Here is a 21,216-nt window from a genome sequence, read left to right on the forward strand (position 1 = left end):
GCAGTGAGCTAATCTCAATATCGGAGAAAATATGAGCAAAGGAGCTGGCTTCAGAAACAAAGGCCCCTTGTGTATGGACACTTCAAAACCATATCTGGAAATTTAACCAATAAAGATGAAGTCTGCTTTAATTACCTTTAAATTTGAATAAATGAACTACACATCCTTACTTTTGTTTTCTTTCTCCTAAGCATTTACAATATTCTCCCATTTCATAAAACTTTTAGTTCAATTGAATATTATAAAAAAATTTACTTGGATATTTTATTAGATTTGTTTGTATATACCAGGAGTTAAACATCAGACAGTCTATTCAATCCTAAGAATCTCTTGTTGCAAGATAGTTTGTTTCATACACAATAGGAATCTAATTCAATATTAGATTGACATCCACAGCTTTCCACCCAACTGAAAAATGGAAAAGATGGGGTTATACATTGTCAGTTTTTATTTTGGAATATCATAATAATGCTACATACCCACAGGTATTTTATACTTGGCTATACTCAAAATCATAACTATAGTATAAGAACAATACCAACCAGAAAATCATTCATGATTCGTTATCTTTGTAGTAGAATTAGGGCTAAGATGGGATAAGCCAGGGTGAGCAATTCAGCTTGCACCAGCCTGTGAGAGCCCATCTCTTCCATGCTCTGTGTCCATAGCATCACATTGGTAGCTTGAAGTCATCCACAGCCATAACAAGTATTTTACATCTCAGGAATTGTCAAAAGCAGAGTTTTACCACCCATTCTCCTAGATCTGGCTATAAAATATGACCAGCACACCACTGGATAAACTCCATCTTGGACTACATCAAAGAACAGAAAATGGGTAAATGAATGATGGTCAGTGGAGGAAAGATGCAAAGAAAAAGATTACTCACCATAATTAATCAACATTAAAAATCAATGCTGCAGGAGAATATCACAAAGTACTGAAATTGCAGCTCATTAAATGGTAAGAACTTCATATATTTCAAATATCAGTTGCTTAAAAATAATTTGAATGAATATTTCTATCCTGACTAAATTACACCTATTCTATTCTACAAAACCAATGACCCAATCATTATGTTTAAATAAGTAGGACCTTGTTACCACTGGACAACAGCTCACCCTGACCCCAGAAAGATTACGTTGGTAAAAATGAATACCTTCTTACACTGGTGACTTGGAAGCCTAGACCAATAACTAATAGAATGATAATAATCTGTCTCCAAAACAGTTGGGTGGGGGAGAAAAAGCTATCCTAGGAATTCATAGGTGAATATTTATTTGTATAAACGTGTCCATATGTAAGAATTTATATGGTGTGTACAGAGTTGACCAGTAAGATATTAGAAACGAATTTTTATCAATAAAAAAGGAATTCATAAAGGAAAAAAATTTAATTCATGTATAAGAAAACACTACTTTTTTAATGTAAGGTACAACATTCCCAACTAAATGAGAGTGAAAGCTGTAAGAACAGCATGATATTTGCATAAAAGTAGTCACATACACAGAATAGAGGGCCTAGAAGTAAACATACAAATTAACAACCAACTAATTTTCAACAAAAGTGCTAGGAACATGTCATGGAGAGAAGATAGGTTTTTCAGTAAAAGTTGTTGGTAAAACAAGGAAATTCATATGCAGAAGAGTGAAACTAGATTCCTAACCTATCACCATTTTTTAAAATAAATCAATTCCAAATGGATTAAAGAGTAAATGTAAAACTTGAAACTGTGAAACTACTAGATGGAAACATGGGAAATGCTTCAGGACATCACTAATCATGAGAAAAATATATATCAAATCCACAATGTCAAATCTTCATTCTTGTATGAATGACTAATATCAAAAAGACAACATCAAGTGCTGACAAGGACATGGAGTGAAGGGAACCCTTACATACTATTGGTAGGAGCAGCTGGTGAACTCAGCCATCATGGAAACAGTATGGAGGTTCCTCAGAATTTCAAAAACAGAACTACCACATGATCCAGCCATCTCCCACTGGGATATATCTACAGGAAATGAAATCAGTGAGTCATAGAGACATCTGCACTCCCATGATTGTGCAGCACTATTCACAATAACCAAGATATGGGAACAATCTAAGTACTCATCAGCTGATGAATGAATAAAGAAAATGTGGTACATATACACAATGGAATACCACTCAGCCATAAAAAGGAGGAAACCCTGGCATCTGTGACAGCATGGATGGAACTAGAGATTATTAAATGAAGTAAGCCAGGTGCAGGAAGACAAAGACTGCATGATCTCAGAAATAAATGGAATCTAGAAGAGTTGATTTCACAGAAGTTGGAAATAGAATGGTGCTTCCCAGTGACTGGGGAGAGTAGAGGAGAGGAGGGTTGGGGAAATGTTGATCAAAGCATACAAAGTCACCATTAAGACAGGAGCAAGAACTCTTGGGGTGCTCTTGTACAACACAGTAACTACACAAAACAATTGTGAACTGGGTATCTGCAAAAGCCATAGGATTTTGAATTTCTATTTCCTCAAACACATAAAAATGTGTTTGAGGAAATAGATATGTTTAACCTGATCTAAACATTTTACAATATACACGTGTATCAAAATATTACATAACTTTACATTATGATTTTGTGTTTATGATTTTTATGTTCCAAAATAAATTTAAGTACAAAAATATACTGTTCAAAATCAATGTTGTTCTTTTTCACTCTGAAACAGGTTTACCATCAACAAATTTTCAGAATTTCTGATATTACAAAAAAGAAAAAAATTCTAAACAGGAAATTTCTTGCCATTTACATTGGCAATCTTCTGCCAAGATGATTTTCTTCTTATCTTCTCTGTGCAATAAAGTCATGGAACATCTAATTTAAGAATGCAAATATGAGGCTGGGGTTGTGGCTCAGTGGTAGAGTGCTTGCCTAGCATATACAAGGCTCTGGGTTCCATCCTCAGCACCACATAACAATAAATAAAATAAAGGCATGTGTCCAACTAAAAAATATTTTTTTTAAAGAATGCAAATAAATTGGAAAGATACTCCCTACAAAAGATGGACACCTGCCTGTTGTTATGGCTAAAAAAAGTTAAATACATGTTTCGAGTTTTCCAATCAAGATGATAAATCAAAAGAGACCCTCATCATTATACAAAATACACGTATGAAGATGTGAATTTGGTGTCAACATACCTTATATATAATCAGAAATATGATAAATTATGGTATAATGGTGTATTAAGAATTTTAATGCAAAAATTTTTTAAAAAGTGAAGAGTCTACCCTCCACTATCAGCAAAAGACAGACTGCCTGCAGACATTTCATGTCTTACTTTCATATCTCACTTTGATGTCTCATGAGGATACCAAAGCACCCAATTCACTGGTTGCCTTGTTGACATCCTATTTTGTATTTATCCCTATTTCACATGCAGAGGGGAAGCTTTAAATCAAACATACACAGAGTAATTTGAAACTTGACTTGGTTGGTATTGAGGTATCTGGAGAATCTGGGCTCTTCAACCCTCTTGTATTAGAACTTCCCAGTGGGCCTTCAATATTTTGTTTCTAGTAAAGGTTCAACCACTCTTTATTCAAAGAATATCCATACGGATATCCTAAAGCTAATATAAATGATTTAGGATTATTAATATGGCTACCATGTTGATACTATTCATAAAATACCTTATACCAAAATATGCAAAATCCATTTAATTACAATAATGCAACATAAGATGGTATTTCAGTTAATATGCTTATGTGTGACCAGCTAAAAACTTTAGGAAAAAAACCCAATCCCTGTAAATAAGTAAAGCTTTCTGAATAATTAATAACACAACATAGTTATTTAACATTTATCACCCCTAACATAAAAAATACGACTAATTAATGGGACCTACAGAAGGTCTCCAATCAACTATTTCTAAACCTACTACATAGCTCTCTTTTAACCTACAGAATAGGAATCAATAAAATAAAATTTATAACAATTCGTGTATATGTCATATTCTCATAATATACTCATGTATATATGTCAATTCTCAGAAAAAAAATATTAAAATTCCATGTAAAGAGACATTACACCGAATGTCTATATATTTCAGTCTTTTAATTCACTGTGGAAATTCATTTTTCAACCAAAAAAAAAATCAGAGAGGTGGGCAGTACTGTAAAGACCTACATGTCTGCAGTCCAAACAGAGGTTTCTTGAAATAACATATAGTTTTCTCAATACTGAAAAAATTTCCATCAGTGTAAGAAACCAGCAGAAAAAAAGTATCTATCAACTGATCAATAGATGATCAATCTTCAGGAAACAGAATCTACACCACTTGCTCTGTCAGCACAGCATCAGACATTACCCAGGTGAACTATAAAATATATTCATGGAAAACTGAGCACTTTGTTAATGCGGCTTCTTAAAGAAATAGAAAAGATGGAGATCAGTATGACATTTGAATTGGGAAACACCAGAATATTGATAGAATGGTAAATATCAATTTAAACATAATCTGCTGTGTGTGTTTGTGTGTGTGTGTCGTGTGTATGTGTGTGTGTGTGTGTGTGTGTGTGTGTGTGTGTGTGTGAGAGAGAGAGAGAGAGAGAGAGAGAGAGAGAGAGAGAGATTGGGGACTGTACTCACAGGTCCTCTACTGCTGAGCTGCATCCCCAGTCTGTTTTATTATTATTGCTTAATTTTAATATGAGAAAGATGCTTACTATTTTGCTAAAGTTGCCTTTCAAATTGTGATCCTCCTGCCTCTGCTTGCCAAGTCATTTGGGATTACAGATATGAGCCAGACCAAAATCACCTCTTAAAATTCTGTAACGGGAGGTATCAAACTCTTCCTGAAATGATTTACAAAAAAAAAAAAAAAAAAAAAAACTTCTATGATCAAATTGCACATCCTAGTAGGAGTCTCAATGTAGCCTAAGAAGCAAAGAGGTAAGCGAGAAAGGAAAGAGAAAAGTCAGAGAAGGATCAAGAGGAGAGAGCAAAGGGCAAGACTAGAATCACAATGTTCAAATCACCTTTGAATGTGAAAAAGTAGATTAGTCTTTGAAATGCAGTTATTGCTTGCAGAGAGACAGGGTGAAATCAAAAGTGTGTAAAGCTGTTTCCAACATCTCATTGGTTTTAGGAAGCAACTATAGCCAGTCATCTCAAGGAGCAATGGAGACAACTAGTAAGGTTTAATTTTCTATCACTCTAAAAATGAGACCTATTCTATTCAGTGTTTGTGAAGATGAAAGATGTCACAAATGGCTTTCTAGACCACTTTGGATAAACTCCTGTCAGTTGGAGATATGCACTGCCCATACCATCGCTTCTTGACTGTACTTGTGTCCAACAGGCAGGAAGAGGCAAGAAGGCCCTGGAGGGAACAGGCATCTTGGAAAAGTGGAAAAGCTGGTGTAGATTGTAAGGATGGAACCCATGGTTTGTGCTCTACTTAACAGAAAGTCCTCAGCATGAAGGAGCTCGACATCAACATATATAAATATTTGAGTAAATGAAACAGCCCTTTCTTCCTACCTAGACCAGGAGTTACACTGACCCCAGAGGAAAGGCCAACATCTGTTTTTAGGAGCCACAGGGAGAACACCTGCCTGACAAGTGCCAGCCTGGCCCAGGGGCAGGCCTGGAGGCAAATGCCAGCCCAGGACACCCTGTCCTTCTGCTCCTGAGAACAACCACACAAAATGCAAAAAACGTGTCCCTCCTCTACACTGCCTCCCTCCCGTCCTCTAGGATCCCACACCTCTGTGACTGTCCCAGTGTGGGCCTGGAGTTGGCACCTGGGCCTGGGCTTCCTCCCCAGGACACTCCTCCATGATCCTCAGTAGGCGTCTCCTGCTTCCCAGAACCTCCTGCACATTGTGACCTTTCAGGCAGCTCTTAGGCAATCCCTTCCGTAGGCCAAGGTTGGGTCAGAAAATGGACGTTTCCTGGCTACACACCTGTTCCCCTGCCTCAAGCCTTAGAGGGATTCACCACCATTGGGATTTTTTTCTATATAAAACATGCAAAGTGTTTCTCTTAAAAAAAAAATCCCAACCATCTGATAATTTCACAAATGGGGCCTAATTTCAGAAAATGGAAAAAACTACTAAAATGACACATGTGACCTACATTTTTTAAGGTATCCACACCCGATCATTGAGGGAATAGCAAGAAGCTGCAAGAGAACCCCAAAGCAAAGAGCAATTCCACATGAGTACATTTTGCTTTTATGCAAATATCCATAGATGGCTTGTCATCTCCACTCCCCAAACCCCATGTGCTCCCTTCCCTACTACCTTCAGCTAGGGCCTCGAGGAATGGTGAGGCAGCATGGTAGGTGGTGAGGCACACAGTCAGGGCGATAGGCAGGCCCATCCCAACCCCTGGCCCTCCTTGGCCTTACTTGCAAACAGTATGGAGATGATGCCATAGAACTCTCTGGGGTTTCCAATGTCTTCTCAGATGTGATTTCTCCAACAATTGACACCCATCCCCTCGACACACCTCAGGGATTCCTTCTGTCAAAGGCTGCCAGCTCAAAGTCAGTTATTTCCCATCCAACTGGGTTAAAGGGAGCAAATCTCCAATGGCACTAGATCAAAGCATGTGAGAGCTAATTTACACTGGCTAGAGGCAAGAGACCCTCTACACTAAGGAAACAGTCCACATCCACATTGGCTAAAGGTGAGCATATTACCTTATACACAGGCTAAAGTGAGTGAGTCCTCATCTGCACTGGTTCAAGGTGAGCAAGTCTATGTACATTAAACAGGAGAGGGAGGCACAGTTAGGTCTAGGAGAGGAAGCCTGGGGGCTCTGACACTCACAGACACTTCCCCCCTTTTATAGATCAGCCTCTTTTTAAAAATTTTTTAGAATATCAGGTAGACTATGCAATTTCAGAGAAACCAATTTATTGAGAAATATCACTGCATACAAAAGCATGGGAAAAGGCAGGGGGGAAGGGTCTCATGTGATGTCCCCAGCAGGTGGAGGCATGGGAGATGCCTGATGTTCAGGTAGATCCAGATGTGCTCCTGGCTGGACCCCCCATGTGGAGAAGCCCAGCCAGTAGGCACTCAGTCCTGCAGCTGTTGGAGTCCATGGGGCAAACGCCAACATAGTGACAGCATCCACGGAGTAGAGAGTCCTCTGGCTGGCTGTTTCTTCGTTTGGTCCATCTGAACTGTCCATTTATGTAGGAACCACCCGATTTGTGAACCTAGCAGGCTTCTGCTCTCCTGGTGTAGCAACCTCGATTTCGCCAACACATAAGGGTGTGCAACAGCACAGTCTGCGCAAGCAGGCAGCGATCCTCTGCCTCACCCGCTTCCAACCCTTCCTGTGGCCCTGGGGATGCCCTGTGGTGGCATCTTGGGAAACATGGCTGTCTGTTGTTGATGGGCAGGGTTCGGGTGAGTCAAACACAGAGTGATGCTGGGAGGCTAGCCTGGGAGTGGGGGGCTTCTCATGCAGGAAGCGGAGTCTAATGGCAGGCCAGCTGGCCCTTCTGAAGCTCTTCTGCCCTGACTCTTTGGCCTCCTGAGGCTGATGATGCTCACAGGGCAAGGGGAAGGTGTGAAGGGCAGGCTTACTGGCCCTCCTCTGCGGGAGGGCAGGGAAAATGGAAGGATCCCTTCTCCCAGGCTTAATGCAGCCTGCCCCCTGGCTTATCTGCCGCTGGATTATGAGATAGGAAGCCATTGCCCCATCAAACTTTCTCTGGGAAAGCGACACCCAGGTACTGTAAGGGTCGTACCCCATGTCGAACAGCATTGTCAGTACTGTGGGGTCTGAGAGGTTGGGGAAGGGCACATCATGGGAAGGTAACTTCTCCTCACCCTGATTCAGCCACGGGTCCGCCAAGATCTCCTCTGCCGAGAGCCTTGCTCTGGGGTCCACTGTCAAGATTTTCTTGATGAGTCTTTTGGCTTTGGCTGAGACGCGCCAGGGAAATTTCAACTTGGGATGTAAGATCTTCCACATCAGCCCCTTCATGCTGGCTGCCCTAAATGGGCGGTGTCCAGTCAACATAAAATACAAAATGACACCCAGGCTCCAGCTGTCCACTGGGGGACCCTCGTGTACTTCCTCGCGCACACATTCCGGGGCGAGGTAGTCCAGAGTGCCACAAAACTCGGTCAGCTTCTGCCCAGGTTTGAACATGATACTGAAGCCAAAGTCGACGATTCGGATGTTGCCTCTGGCATCCAGCACAATGTTCTTGGGCTTCAGGTCTCTGTGCAAGATGTGCATCTTGTGGCAGTAGCACACTGCACTCGCGATCTGCCTGAAGAGTCTCCTGGCCTCCTCCTCCCGCATGCCCCCAGGCGGGATGAAGTCAAATAAAGATCCCCCAACCCCGTACTCCATCACGATGTAGATCTGTTTGTGGGTTTCAATCACCTGAAAGAGCTGGATCACGTTCGGGTGGTTCAGGGTCTTCATCGCCAGTATTTCAGAGTGGACCAAATTCTCCGACATGCTCCTTGGCAGGACTTTCACCGCCACCTCGGCCCCAGTGTGCAGATGGCGGGCTAGGATCACCTGACCATATGCCCCATGCCCAATGTCCTTCAAGACCTGGTAATGGTCTGTGAAGGCCTTCTCCTGGCAGGAGCCAGGCCCCTGCGGCACTACACTAAACTCACTACTCTTACTATGCATCCTAAGCAGGAACACCAACTAAGGATGCTAGCTAAAAACAAAATAAGAAACTAAAACAACAAACCAAAATCAAAAAACAAAACAAGACAAAACAAAAAACCCAAATCAAAGAACCAATCGCCAAAGACCACAATCACCAACCGCCAACCACCAAACGCACTAACTAGCTGGGAGTCCGACAGGTCACCACCAAGAGCTTCCTGTACTTATGGACAAAAACCCATCCTCGGTCACTCTGTTATATACCCGGGGATTCAGACTCCCTCACAATGGCTCCTTGTGAGGTCAGAGCAAGAAATGGCCCAATCATGCCTGGGCATCACCCCCACTGGCCATCACCCTTTGGGCCTACAGGACCTTTTCTACTTTCTCAGTAAGAATAAGAATGGAATCCAAGAAGGATTTCACTTCAATGGGTTATGGAAATTGACATGTATTTTTTTTTTAATTAAAATTTGAACATTGCGCTTGTCGGGGACAGATGATGCAAGGGAACCTAAGACAGCAGGAAACAGTTTTATTTGGCTGCAGCCAGGTTCAGAGGGTACAGTTTTCACTGTAATCAATTAATGCCCTGACTCCCAAGTTCAAGTAGTTTCAGAACTTTATACTCAGTTTGTTAGGGGAGGGGCTCAGAAGTTCACACAAAAGCACATTTTTCTTTTACTCTTTTGGGAAAATTAACCCTTCAAAGACAGTGCCTGAGAAGGGAGAGCTTCTTCTCCCCTTTCTTTCCTCCTCCTGCCAGCTGTGACTATGGAGCCCAATTGGTAGCCTGTGCTGTCTTAGAAGTATAGACATCTCTGTGAAGTTCCAGCTCAAGGCCAGATACCTGGTTAAAGGATTTGTCTTTTTTTTTAAATCAGATTTTGCAGCTATAAAGTACTATATTGGATCTATGTTTGTGAAAAACTAGTAAAAGGGCATACAGCACCAGAGTGCTGATTTCTTTCCAGGGCAGTGGCCAAGGAAAATACAGCAACAGGATAATAGGAAGTTTACCTACACAGAACTCTTCTGTAGAGACTCTTCTGCTGAGAGTCCTAAAATCAATTACGGTGAAAATTTCTGGAGAAGCTTAGTTAAGATTTTCTGTGGAGGAAGGAATGCCACAACAGGATCTCAATGGACTTTTCATTTCAAGTCTAGAAGTCTGTAATAACTTAGCCTTTGAATGACCTCATTATATCTACACTGAAGGTATTCAACTTCTTTATTTCCAACACTGAATAATGGGTGTCAAAAGGATCGTAGCCCCTCACATCATGATACTATATAATGCTCTCTTCCCTAAGATACTCTCAAGCATGGTATGCACAGCTATGGGGTTTAGAGAGATGAAGCACTAAGGAACAAAACACAGCGGGTTCAAACATTCAAAGTGATAAAGAACAAACCCTGATTGCCAAGAATCCTAGAACCAGTACTAGTGTCCTTCCCAGACGGGGAAGACATGGAGGCATTCTCAGGGACCCTTCATGCTGCTGAAAGCAAATGCCGTGGACTGGGTGATTTATTAACAAATAATCTAGTCCCAGATCTGGCAACTTCTAGGTCAATGCAATTTGGTGCTGTGTCCTCATATGATGGAAAGGCAGAAAATGGAACTCATTTCCTCAGAACCCCTCGCCCGACATCTTTTCTATTTTTTTCTTTTCGTATGTACTGGAACTCAACCCATCACCCAGGAGCCTCTCACACTTTCAGCAAGTGCTGTACCACTGAGTTAGGTCTGTCCCCTTTTCATTGTGAGACGAGTGCTTGCTGAGTTGCTTAAGCTGGGCTTCAATATGTGATTCCCTCTGCCTCGGTGTCCCGAGCAGTTAGGCTTAAGACACTCGTGGTTTAAAAATGAGCTGTTCCCCAAAAGCTGCTGTGTGAAGGCAGGAATATTCAAAGGCAAAATGAGTGGATTGTGAGAGCTGTACCTAATCTGACCCTACTCGTTTCAATGGATAAATTGGGTGTTAACTGTAGGTAGGTGGAAAGTGACTGGAGTAAAGCCCTGAGAGGGTACTTCTTTCCTGCGTCTCCTTTCCTTGTTTGTCCCATGTTGCTATGAAAGGAGAAGCTTGGCCTTTGCCCCAGCTTGTCCTGTTCCCTTAGGAGCCAATCTTGTGGTAATTACATCATCATAATGCCATTTCCTTCAGTCTTGTTAGAACCTAAGAAAGCTTTCCAGGGATATATTTCAACCCATATCATTACATTCTTAGTTTTCTAACAGTTTTTATCCATAGATGTTGAATTTGCCCTGTTATTCTATTCTTATCAATGAAATGTATTATTATATAGGGATTTTCATGTTTACTTTAGGATGGAATTTGAACACTCAATTTTGGGTTTCTTCCATTGTTTATTTTGACACTATAATTTCTAGTTAATGATCTAGTAATGCTAGCCTCATAAAATATGTTGTGAATTGCTCCTTGCTTGTCTGCTTCCTGTAAATGATTGCATAGAATTGTACTGATTCTTCTTTAATTGTGAGGTAGAATTCTCCACCTATACCCAAGATCCCTTTGGAGATTCTCAAATTAGCAACTTAACTTCCTAATGATCATTGGACCCTGAAAAGTTCATATTATTGGGTAGTTCATGCTTTTCAAAAATTGGTTTATTTCAGTCCATTGTAGCTTATATTTTCTGTTGTTCAGTTCACATTTCCTGATACTCACATGAAAATAACAAGATTTTGCTCTGTTGCTAAGCCTGGGCTTGAACATATGATCCCCCTGCCTCAGAGTTCCAAGCAGATAGGCTTTTAAACCTTTTGTGGTTTCAAAATTAGGTGTTCCCCAAAAGGCTGCTGTGTGAAGGCAGGAATATTCAAAGGCAAAATGACTGAATAGTAGCGCTGTACTAGCGCTGTACCTAATCGGACCCTACTCATTTCAATGGACTAAATGGGTGTTAACTGTAGGCAGGTGGAAAGTGACAGGAGGAGGTGGGTCACTGGAGTCAGGCCCTGAGGGGGTGCTTCTTCCCTGTGTCTCCTTCCCCTCCCTCTGCTCTGATATTGCCAGGAAGGGAGCAGCTCTCCTTTGCTTGGCCCTTGCCCCATGAGGTGCTGCCTCACTGAGCTCACACTGGTGCTCAAGCAACCCTGCTCTTCTACATCTCCAAGTGCCATTTGTCTCTTTGCAATGCCTTCATTTTCCATGTTTCTCTATCCCACCCATGGCCCATGCAGGTGGTGGAATTGAAGGTTCCTCTTGGGTGGAATAGGCAGGCTGTGAAATAAAGCTAAGAAAGAGAAAACAGCAAAGAAACTAAAGGACATTGGAAGTATTTTTAAAAAGCAGGGTGTGGGGGGAGGCCGTGGAGGAGGGTTGGAAGGCTCTTATATCTTAGGGACAGAGCTTTCACACTGGAAAGAGGATAAGAGCTTGCATTGGCTTTATTTGTATGGCAGAAATATCAAATGTCTTCCCTAGAATGTTCTTCACCAATTAAGATAGGAGATGGGCTGTCCAGTTTCCAACAGGTTACACCCAACTTCACAGCTAGCAGTGCAGTCTCCCTAGCATTGCACCATCCATTGAGTGAAAGGAGCCACAAAATACTTTGCAATGCCAAACCTAAATCTCAAGGCCAAGTGAAGATGTTCAAATAAGCTCAAATAATTCACAAACGGCATCCCACATTTCCTTATGTTCCATAACACTGGTTCAGGTACATGAGTACTGGATGCTCTGCAAGACCATTTTTCAACCCTGCAATCCACACAGTGCTGATAAAACCAGCTCTCAAACTATGCTCACCATTATGTCAGCTCTGCTCCACATACTTTACATTTACAACTCATTTATAATTTTTGCAATTACCTCCCATGGCAGGGACTATTATTCTCCCTTTTCTTACATGAGAAACTGAGACCCAAATGGTTGAATAGTGTGCACATACCCATACAAATGGTGAATAAATAACCAGGATTTAAATATGTGTGTCCTAGATGCTGATGCACTTCCCCACCCTGACCCCCAGCTCTTCTGTGTCTAAACACACAGTCATAATAGAATTATGACAATAAGGCCAACTGGGCTTATCAGGAAACCACTCATGGTACACTATGGTGCTTTGAAATGATAATAAAAAAAAACAGTAAAAAAAATCAACTATTCCTTTTTAAAAAGTGACTTCTTATCCTTATTTAATAAAAAAAAAATCAGGTCAATTTGTGTAGTAAAATATTACTCAGTTTAGCCCAGTTTCTTTAACTAGCTCCTCTGTGGTTCCAAAGAAAAATTCATTGCATGTTGAATTATGGAAATGCTTTCAGGCTTCACTGGGGTATTCACATGACTGTATGCATCTGCCAAACTTCATTAAACAATGCAAGTAAATGTTATTTGATGGTATATAAGTTTCAGTTCAATATTATGGCATTCTTTTTAAAGAATGTGGGCCCTGAAAAAAAGATCACACCATCACCAAAACCAACTTTTTAGAGTCCCAAATAGCAGTTCCCTGTTAGAAGTGCTCCTGAGACAGTGAAACACAGAGGTATTGTGAAGAGTTAAGAAGGTAGCTGAACTGCACACACATAGAAACTAAAAGCTTGATCTTTCTGCCAAGACGGCAGCCTGAACATTACTTTTCTTTAGTATGTCCCTCTATAACAAAGAGCAAAAAGACTGCTCAAAAACAACAATTAAGGATTTAAAGACATGAACCCTAAAGGACAGAAAGGATGGTGTATTTTTCAGGATTCTGTAGAGAAACAGAATCAATAGGAAGTATGATTATGAAAAAGAGATTGACTAGATTGGCTTATACACCCAGAATCATGATAGCCCACAGTGGCCATCTGCAAGCTGGAGAGCTGGAGGAACCAGTAGCTGTGCAGATCCATGAGGCTGAAGCCACAAAACTAGAGGGATCAATGATGATATCCCAGTCTGAGATGGAATCCTAGAAAGTGCCTGGAGAATCACTAGCATAGTCCCCTTTAGAAGAGAAAGGAGTAAGAATCTGATGTCCTTTGGTGATTAAAGCAACTATTAAGAAACCATTCCCCCCAAAAATGCATCTTGCATCTTCTATTGATTCTTTGTTCTTCCAATTTTTATCCTTCCAAGTCTCCAATCTGTTGGGCTGTGCTATCCCACATGACAAACATTCCTACACACCCCTCAGTTAAGAAACTGATGTGACTCCATTTTTGAAAATAAATAACTGCCTAATTAGGAGCTATTAGATTTATGGCTATGTATTGTTTGCATTGGGTATTGTAAACATTGATCTCCCCTTTAAAGGCAAGGTATTAGTAACCTGTAGGAACACAACAAGATTATAGGGTAGAAACTGTAATATCTCAGCTCTGAACTGCAAGAGAGGAAGACTCACCGACACATGAAAAAACAAGGGAAGAAAGTGCCCCAAACAAAGGTGATACAATAATAGAATCCACTGACACTGCAGTCTGCAGTCGATGAAATGTCAGAGAATGAGTTCAGAATGTACATAATTAAAATGATCTGAGCATCAAAGAATAACATAAGAGAGCAAATAAAGGCAACAATTGATCACTGCAACAAAAAGACAACAGAGCAAATACAAGTAGCAAAAGATTTCTTAAAGAAAGAGACAGAGATTCTGGAAAAAAAAAAGCCAAACAGAAATCCTTGAAATTAAAGAAAAAGTAAATCAAATTAAAAAAAAAAAAAACTCAATAGAAAGCATCACTAACAGACTAGATCTTGGAAGACAGAACCTCAGACAATGAAGACAAAATATACAATCCTGAAAATAAAGTTGACCACATAGTGAATATGGTAAGAAACCATGAACAGAATATCCAAGAATTATGGGATAGCATCAAAAGACCAAATCTAAGAGTCATTGGAATAAAGGAAGGCATGGAGATTCAAACCAAAGGAATGCACAGTCTCTTCAATAAAATATCTGAAAATTTTTCAAACAGAAAGAATGAATTGGAAAATCCAATACAAGAGGCTTACAGGATACCAAATGTACAAAATTACAACAGATTTACATGCAATTATATATATAATATATATTGTATAATATATAATAATTGTAATTTACACATTATAATGAAAATGCCTATCAAGCAGAATAAGGATAGAATTTTAAAGTCAGGAAGAGAGAGGAATCAGATCACACATAGAAGGACCCCAATTCAGATCTCAGGAGATTTCCCAACCCAGACTCTCAAAGCCAAGAGATCCTAGAACAACATATACCAAGCTCTGAAACAAAATGGATGCAAATTAAGATTCTTATACCTAGCAAAATTAACCTTCAGATTTGATGATGAATTAAAAACCTTTCATGATAAAAGAAAGTTAAAAGAATTTATGGCAAGAAAGCCTGCACTACAGAACAGTCTTGGCAAAATATTCCATGAGGAGGAAATGAAACAAACAGTAAAAATCAGCAAAGGTAGGAACTACACTAAGGGAAAGGACAATCAAAGGAGAAGCCAAGTTCTGTTAAAAACCAAAAATAAACCAAAATGCCTGGGAATACAAATGAAAATGAAATACATATTTCAATAATAACCCTGAATATAAATGGCCTAAACTCATCAATTAAAAGACATAATCTAACATATTGGGTTTTTTTTAAAAGACCCAACAATATGTGGCCTTCAAGAGACTCATCTCACAGGAAAAGATATCCACAGACTAAAGGTAAAACAATGGGAAAAAACATTCACTCACATGGGCCACATCAAAAGCAGGGGCTTCCATCCTCATATAAGATAAAGTAGACTTCAAACCAAAGTTAGTGAAAAGCAATAAAGAAGGACATTTCATACTACTCAAGGGAGTCATACATCAACAAGACAAAACAATCATAACTATCTATGTATATCAAAAAACCCTTCTCAATTTCAAGAAGCAAACAGACCACACCACAATTAATACTGAGTGTCATTAACACACCTCCCTCACCACTGGATAGATCTTCCAAACAAAAACTAAACTACAGAACTCAATAACACAATCAATAACTTAGATTAACAGACATATATAGAATATTCCATCCATCATCAAGTGAACACACTTTCTTTTCAGCAGCACATGGATCCTTCTCCAAAATAGATCATATGTTATGCCACAAAGCAAGTCTTAGCAAATACAAAAAAAAAAAATAGAGATACTGCCCTGCATTCTGTCTGACCATAATGAAATTAAATTAGAAGTCAATGATAAAATTAAAAAGAAAAGCTACTCCAACACCTGGAGCCTAAACAATATGCTATTGAATAATGCATGGATAACAGCAGACATCAGGAAGGAGATTAAAAAAAATTCTTAGAGATAAATGAGAACTCCAAGACAACTTATCCAAATCTCTGGGACACTGCCAAGGCAGTACTAAGAGGAGAGTTCATTGCATGGAGTTCTTTCATTAAAAGAAGAAAAAGTCAACAAATAAATGACCTGACGTTATAGGTAAAAGCCCAAGAAAAGGAAGAACCAACCAACATCAACATAGTAGAAGACAGAAAATAATTAAAATCAGGGTGGAAAGCAATGAAATTGAAACAAAAGAAACAAGTTCAGAAAATTGACAAAACAAATAGCTGGTTCTTTGAAAAAATATCAAATTGACAAACCCTAGACACTCGAATGAAAAGAAGGAGGGAGAAAACTCAAATTACTAAAATTTGTGATGAAAAAGGAAATATCACGACAGGCACAATTGAAATATAGAAGATAGAAACTATTTTGAAAAATTATAATTCATTAAAATAGGAAACCTCGAAGACACTAAAAAATTTCGAGAGGCATATGATCAACTCAAACTGAGGCAAGAGGACATGCACAATTTGAACAGATCAATTTCAAGCAAAGAAATAGAAGATGCCATCAAAAGCCTACCAATCAAGAAAAGCCTAGGACCAGACAGATTCACAGCTCAGTTCTACAAGACCTACAAAAAAGAATTAATCTCAGTACTCCTCAAATTATTCCATGAAATAGAAGGGAAGAAACCCTCCCAAACTCATTCCACAAAGCTAGTATCATCCTGATACCAAAACCAGACAGACACATAACAAGGAAAGAAAATTTCTGACTAATATCCCTGATGAACATTGATGCAAAAATTATCAATAAAATTCTGGCAAATCTCATACAAAAACATACTTAAAAAACTGTGCACCATGATCAAATGGAGTTCATTCCAGGAATGCAAGACTGGCTCAACACACAGAAATCATTAAATATAATTAATCACATCAATAGACTTAAAGATAAGAATCATGATTATATAAATTGATGCAGAAAATGTATTTGACAAAACACAGTACCCTTTCATGTTCCAAACATTAGAAAAACCAGAATGGCAGCTATTAAGACTACAGTAAGAACATCCTCAACATTGTAAAAGCTATCTATGCTAAAACCAAGGCCAACATCATTCCAAATGGAGAAAAATTGGAAGCACTTCCTCTAAAACAGGAATAACGCAGGGATGCCCTCTTTCACCACTTCTATTCAACATAGTCCTTGAAACTCTGGCCAGAGCAATGAGACAGAAGAAACTGCAGAACACTAAAGAAACACACTGAAAAAGACCTTAGAAGATGGAAAGATCTCCCATGCTCTTGGAGAGGCAAAATTAATATTATCAGAATGGCCATACTACCCAAAGCGTTATACAGATTCAAAGTGATACAAATTAAAATTCCAACATCATTCCTTATAGAAATAGAAAATGCAACCATGAAATTTATTTGTAAAAATAAGAGAGGGGCTGAGCTGGGGCTCAGTGGTAGCACACTTGCCTAGCATGCGGGATGCATTGGATTCGATTCTCAGCACCATATACAAATAAATAAAATAAAGGTCCATCAACAACTAAAAAATATTAAAAAAAAAGAGACCCAGAATAACCAAAGCAATCCTTAGCAAGAAGAATGAAGCAGCAGGCATCACAATACCAGATCTTTTATACTATAAAGCTATAGTAACAAAAAATGATATGGTATTGGCACAAAAATAGACATGTAGACCAATGGTATAGAACAGAAGACACAGAGACAAACCCACATAAATACAGTTATCTCATATTAGACATACATTGGAGAAGGTGCCAAAAACATATACTGGAGACAATATAGCCTATTCAACAAATGGTGCTGGGAAAACTGGAAATCCATATGCATCAAAATAAAACTAAACCCTCTCTCTCACCATGCACAAAATTCAACTCAAAGTGGATCAAGGACCTAGGAATTAGACCAGAGACCCTCAGCCTAATAGAGGAAAATGTAGGCCCAAATCTTCATCATGTCAGATTAGGCCCCAACTTCCTTAACAAGACTCCTAAAGTACAAGAAATAAAGAAAAGAATTAATAAATTGGATGCAATCAAACTAAAAAGCTCCTTCTCAGCAAAAGAAACAATCAATGAGGTGAAGAGAGCCTACAGAATGGGAGCAAATTTTTGCCACATGCATGTCAGATAGAGCACTAATCTCCAGAATATATAAAGAACTCAAACACTTAACACCAAAAAAATAAATAAAACTCAATCAATCATTGAGCTAAAGAGCTGAACAGACACTTCTCAGAAGAAGATATACAACTGATCAACAAATATATGAAAAAATGTTAGACATCTCTAGTAATTAAAGAAATGCAAATTCCTGTCTGTACACCCTGTGCTACTCTAAGAGTTCATCTCATGCCAGTAAGAATGGCAGCTATTAAGACAAACAACAGTAACTGTGGCGAGGATGTAGGGGGAAAAGGCACACTCATACATTGCTGGTGGGACTGCATTTTGGTGCAACCAATCTGTAAAGCAGTATGGAGATTCCTTAGAAAACTTGGAATGGAACCACCATTTCACCTAGCTATCCCACTCCCATATTAATATAGTATGTCTCAGCATACTATACTAATATAACCACATCAATGATGATACAATTCAATTCACAATAGCTAAACTATGAAAATAGTATGAAGGCTCCTCAAAATTTCAAAAACATAACTACCACATGATCCAACTATCCCTCTAATGGGATATATTCATAGGAAATGAAATCAGTGAGTCATAGAGACATCGGCAGTCCCATGATTGTGCAGCACTATTCACAATAACCAAGATATGAAAACAATTTAAGTACCCATTAGCTGCTGAACCAATAAAGAAAATGTGGTTAGAAGGCTGAGACAGGAGGGTCTGAAGTCCAAAGCCAGCCTCAGCAATGGCGAAGCAATAAGCAACTCAATGAGACCCTGTCTTTAAATGAAATACAAAATAGGGCTGGAATGTCCTTCTGCTCCTGAGAACAAGCCACACAAAATGCAAAAAGGCGTTCCTCCTCTACACTGCCTCCCTCCCGTCCTCCAGGATCCCTGCACACCTCTGTGACTGTCCCAATGTGGGCATGGAGTTGTCACCTGGGCCTGGGCTTCCTCCCCAGGACACTCCTCCATGACCCTCAGTAGGCCTCTCCTGCTTCCCAGAACCTCCTGCACATTGTGACTTTTCAGACAGCTCTTAGGCAATCCCTTCCCTGTGACTTTTCAGACAGCTCTTAGGTAATCCCTTCCCCAGGCCAAGGTTAGGTCAGAAAATGGCCATTTCCTGTCTGTACACCCTATGCCGTGCCTCAAGCTGGGAAGTGGCTTTGCCTTAGGGGGATTCACCACCATTGGGATTTTTCTATAGAAAAATGTGTGAAGAGTTTCTCTTTAAAAAACTTCCATCGGATAACCTTACAACTAGAGGCCTATCACAAAATAGCAAACTACTAAAATGACACATGTGACATACTTTTTTTTAAAGGTATCCGTATCTGACCTCTGAGAGAATAATAGGAAAAAACTGCCAGATAAACTCTGGGGGCGCAGTCCTGTAAAGGTGTCAGGGCAGAAGTAGTTAGAGCCTCCCCTCCTGGCCAACACGGTATTCCCACTCTTCATTTGGGCACCCTTTAATTTACAAACTTCAGCATCAAGAGAACCCAAAACAAAGAGCAATTCCACATGGGTACACTTTGCTTTTATGTAAATAGCATCCATAAGATGGCCTGTCATCTGACTCCCCAAATCCCATGTGCTCCCTCCTCTGCTACCTCTAAGTGTTATGCCAGATTCATGGGACCCCAATAAACCTCCAGGAGCTGAATCCAATGCAATCATACAAGAGTCTTTACTGCAAGCTAGAGCCAGGACTCACAACCGTTTCCAATGCAGCGGTCCCAGGGAGTGAGTCCTGGTCCTTTGTTCAGTGAGATTTTATAGGTTTTGGGGGGATACTCTATGCTTCACAACATCATACAGCAAATCATTCCACACCGTGGGGAAAATCAAACGACAGCTCTAAACATTGATTAGCACATTCACTGGCGGGAACAAGTTGGGTAGGGGTGATTGGTTAGTACAAGAGGGAGATTCCTTTGAACTGATTGGTTTAAACCACGAGGGGTGTATGTACTAAACTACATGGTTTCCCAACATGTTATCAACCACCATAAACTACTGGGGGTGGGGGGGTCATCTGGCATCCCAGGTAATTTCCCTGTCTCATGCTGATTGCTGGTTACTAGGGGGTTGCTATGGGTCCTCACCTAGCCTGAGTCAGGGACACCTGGCGCTGCAGGTCTCTCATTATTTGCAGACAAACAACTCAGCAGGGTGGGTAGGTGCCTAGGAGTGCTCTGTGGATTTTTCCAAGGACAAGGGTCATGCTCCCTTCCTGGACAGGCTTTGATCTGAGGTAGAGGCTGGTTTCTCAAAAATGGAGTCACATTAGTTTCTCACAAGCAGGAGCCATGAGGAGGATTTGAGTGATGAGGCAGCATGGCAGGTGGTGAGGCACACAGTCACTGCTGCAGGCAGGCCCACCCCTACCCCCTGGCCCTCCTCTGACTTCCTAGCAAACAGTATGAAGGAGATGATGTCATAGAACTCTCTGGGGTCTTCTCGGATACGATTTCTCCAACAGTTGCCACCCACCTTCTTCTCCACATACCTCAGAGAGGGATTCCTTCTGCCAAAAGCTACCAGATCAAAGTCACTCATATCTACACTGGCTCTAAGTCAAAATATTCATCCATTAGTTTAATGGGAGCAAGTCTCCACTGGCACTAGATCAAAGCAAGTGAGTCCCCATCTACATTGGCTAAAGGTGAGTGTGTTCCCTTGTACACAAGCTAAAACAAGTGAGTCCTCATCTGCACTGGTTCAAGGTGAGTAGGTCTCTGTACATTGAACAGGAGAGGGAGGCACAGTGGTGCAGGCCTTAGAGAGGATGCCTGGTGGGCTCCAGCCCTCACTCACAGACACCCCCCACCCCGTTTATTTTATTAGTTTTTTTTAATCTTTAGAATATCAATTTGACTATGCAATTTGAGAGAAACAAATTTATTAAGAAATATCTCTGCCATCCCAGGAGCATGGGAGAAAGGACAGAGAAGAGCAGGGCAGGGGAAGGGTCCCAGGGTAAACAGTCTCATCTGATGTCCCTGGCAGGTGAAGGCAAGGGAGACGCCTGATGTCCAGGTAGATCCAGGTGTGCTCCTGGCTGGACCCCATGTGGAGAAGCCCAACCAGTATGCACTC

General features: G+C 40.3%; 1 protein-coding gene across 1 annotated transcript; it reads right to left on the bottom strand.

Annotated features, from left to right (window-relative positions):
* Positions 1 to 7,189: 7,189 nt before the first annotated feature.
* Positions 7,190 to 8,662, bottom strand: LOC113199074 (sperm motility kinase 2B-like). Its single transcript, XM_026411954.2, has one exon. The coding sequence runs from the start codon at positions 8,660 to 8,662 to the stop codon at positions 7,190 to 7,192; it is 1,473 nt and encodes a 490-aa protein (XP_026267739.2).
* Positions 8,663 to 21,216: the final 12,554 nt, after the last annotated feature.

Source organism: Urocitellus parryii, chromosome 2 (genome assembly GCF_045843805.1).
Source record: "Urocitellus parryii isolate mUroPar1 chromosome 2, mUroPar1.hap1, whole genome shotgun sequence".
Taxonomy (NCBI): Eukaryota; Metazoa; Chordata; class Mammalia; order Rodentia; family Sciuridae; genus Urocitellus; species Urocitellus parryii.

What these genes read in the sequence shown, in the direction of transcription:
- LOC113199074 (XM_026411954.2), bottom strand. Translation starts at nt 8,662, where the DNA reads ATGCATAGTAAGAGTAGTGAGTTTAGTGTAGTGCCGCAGGGGCCTGGC.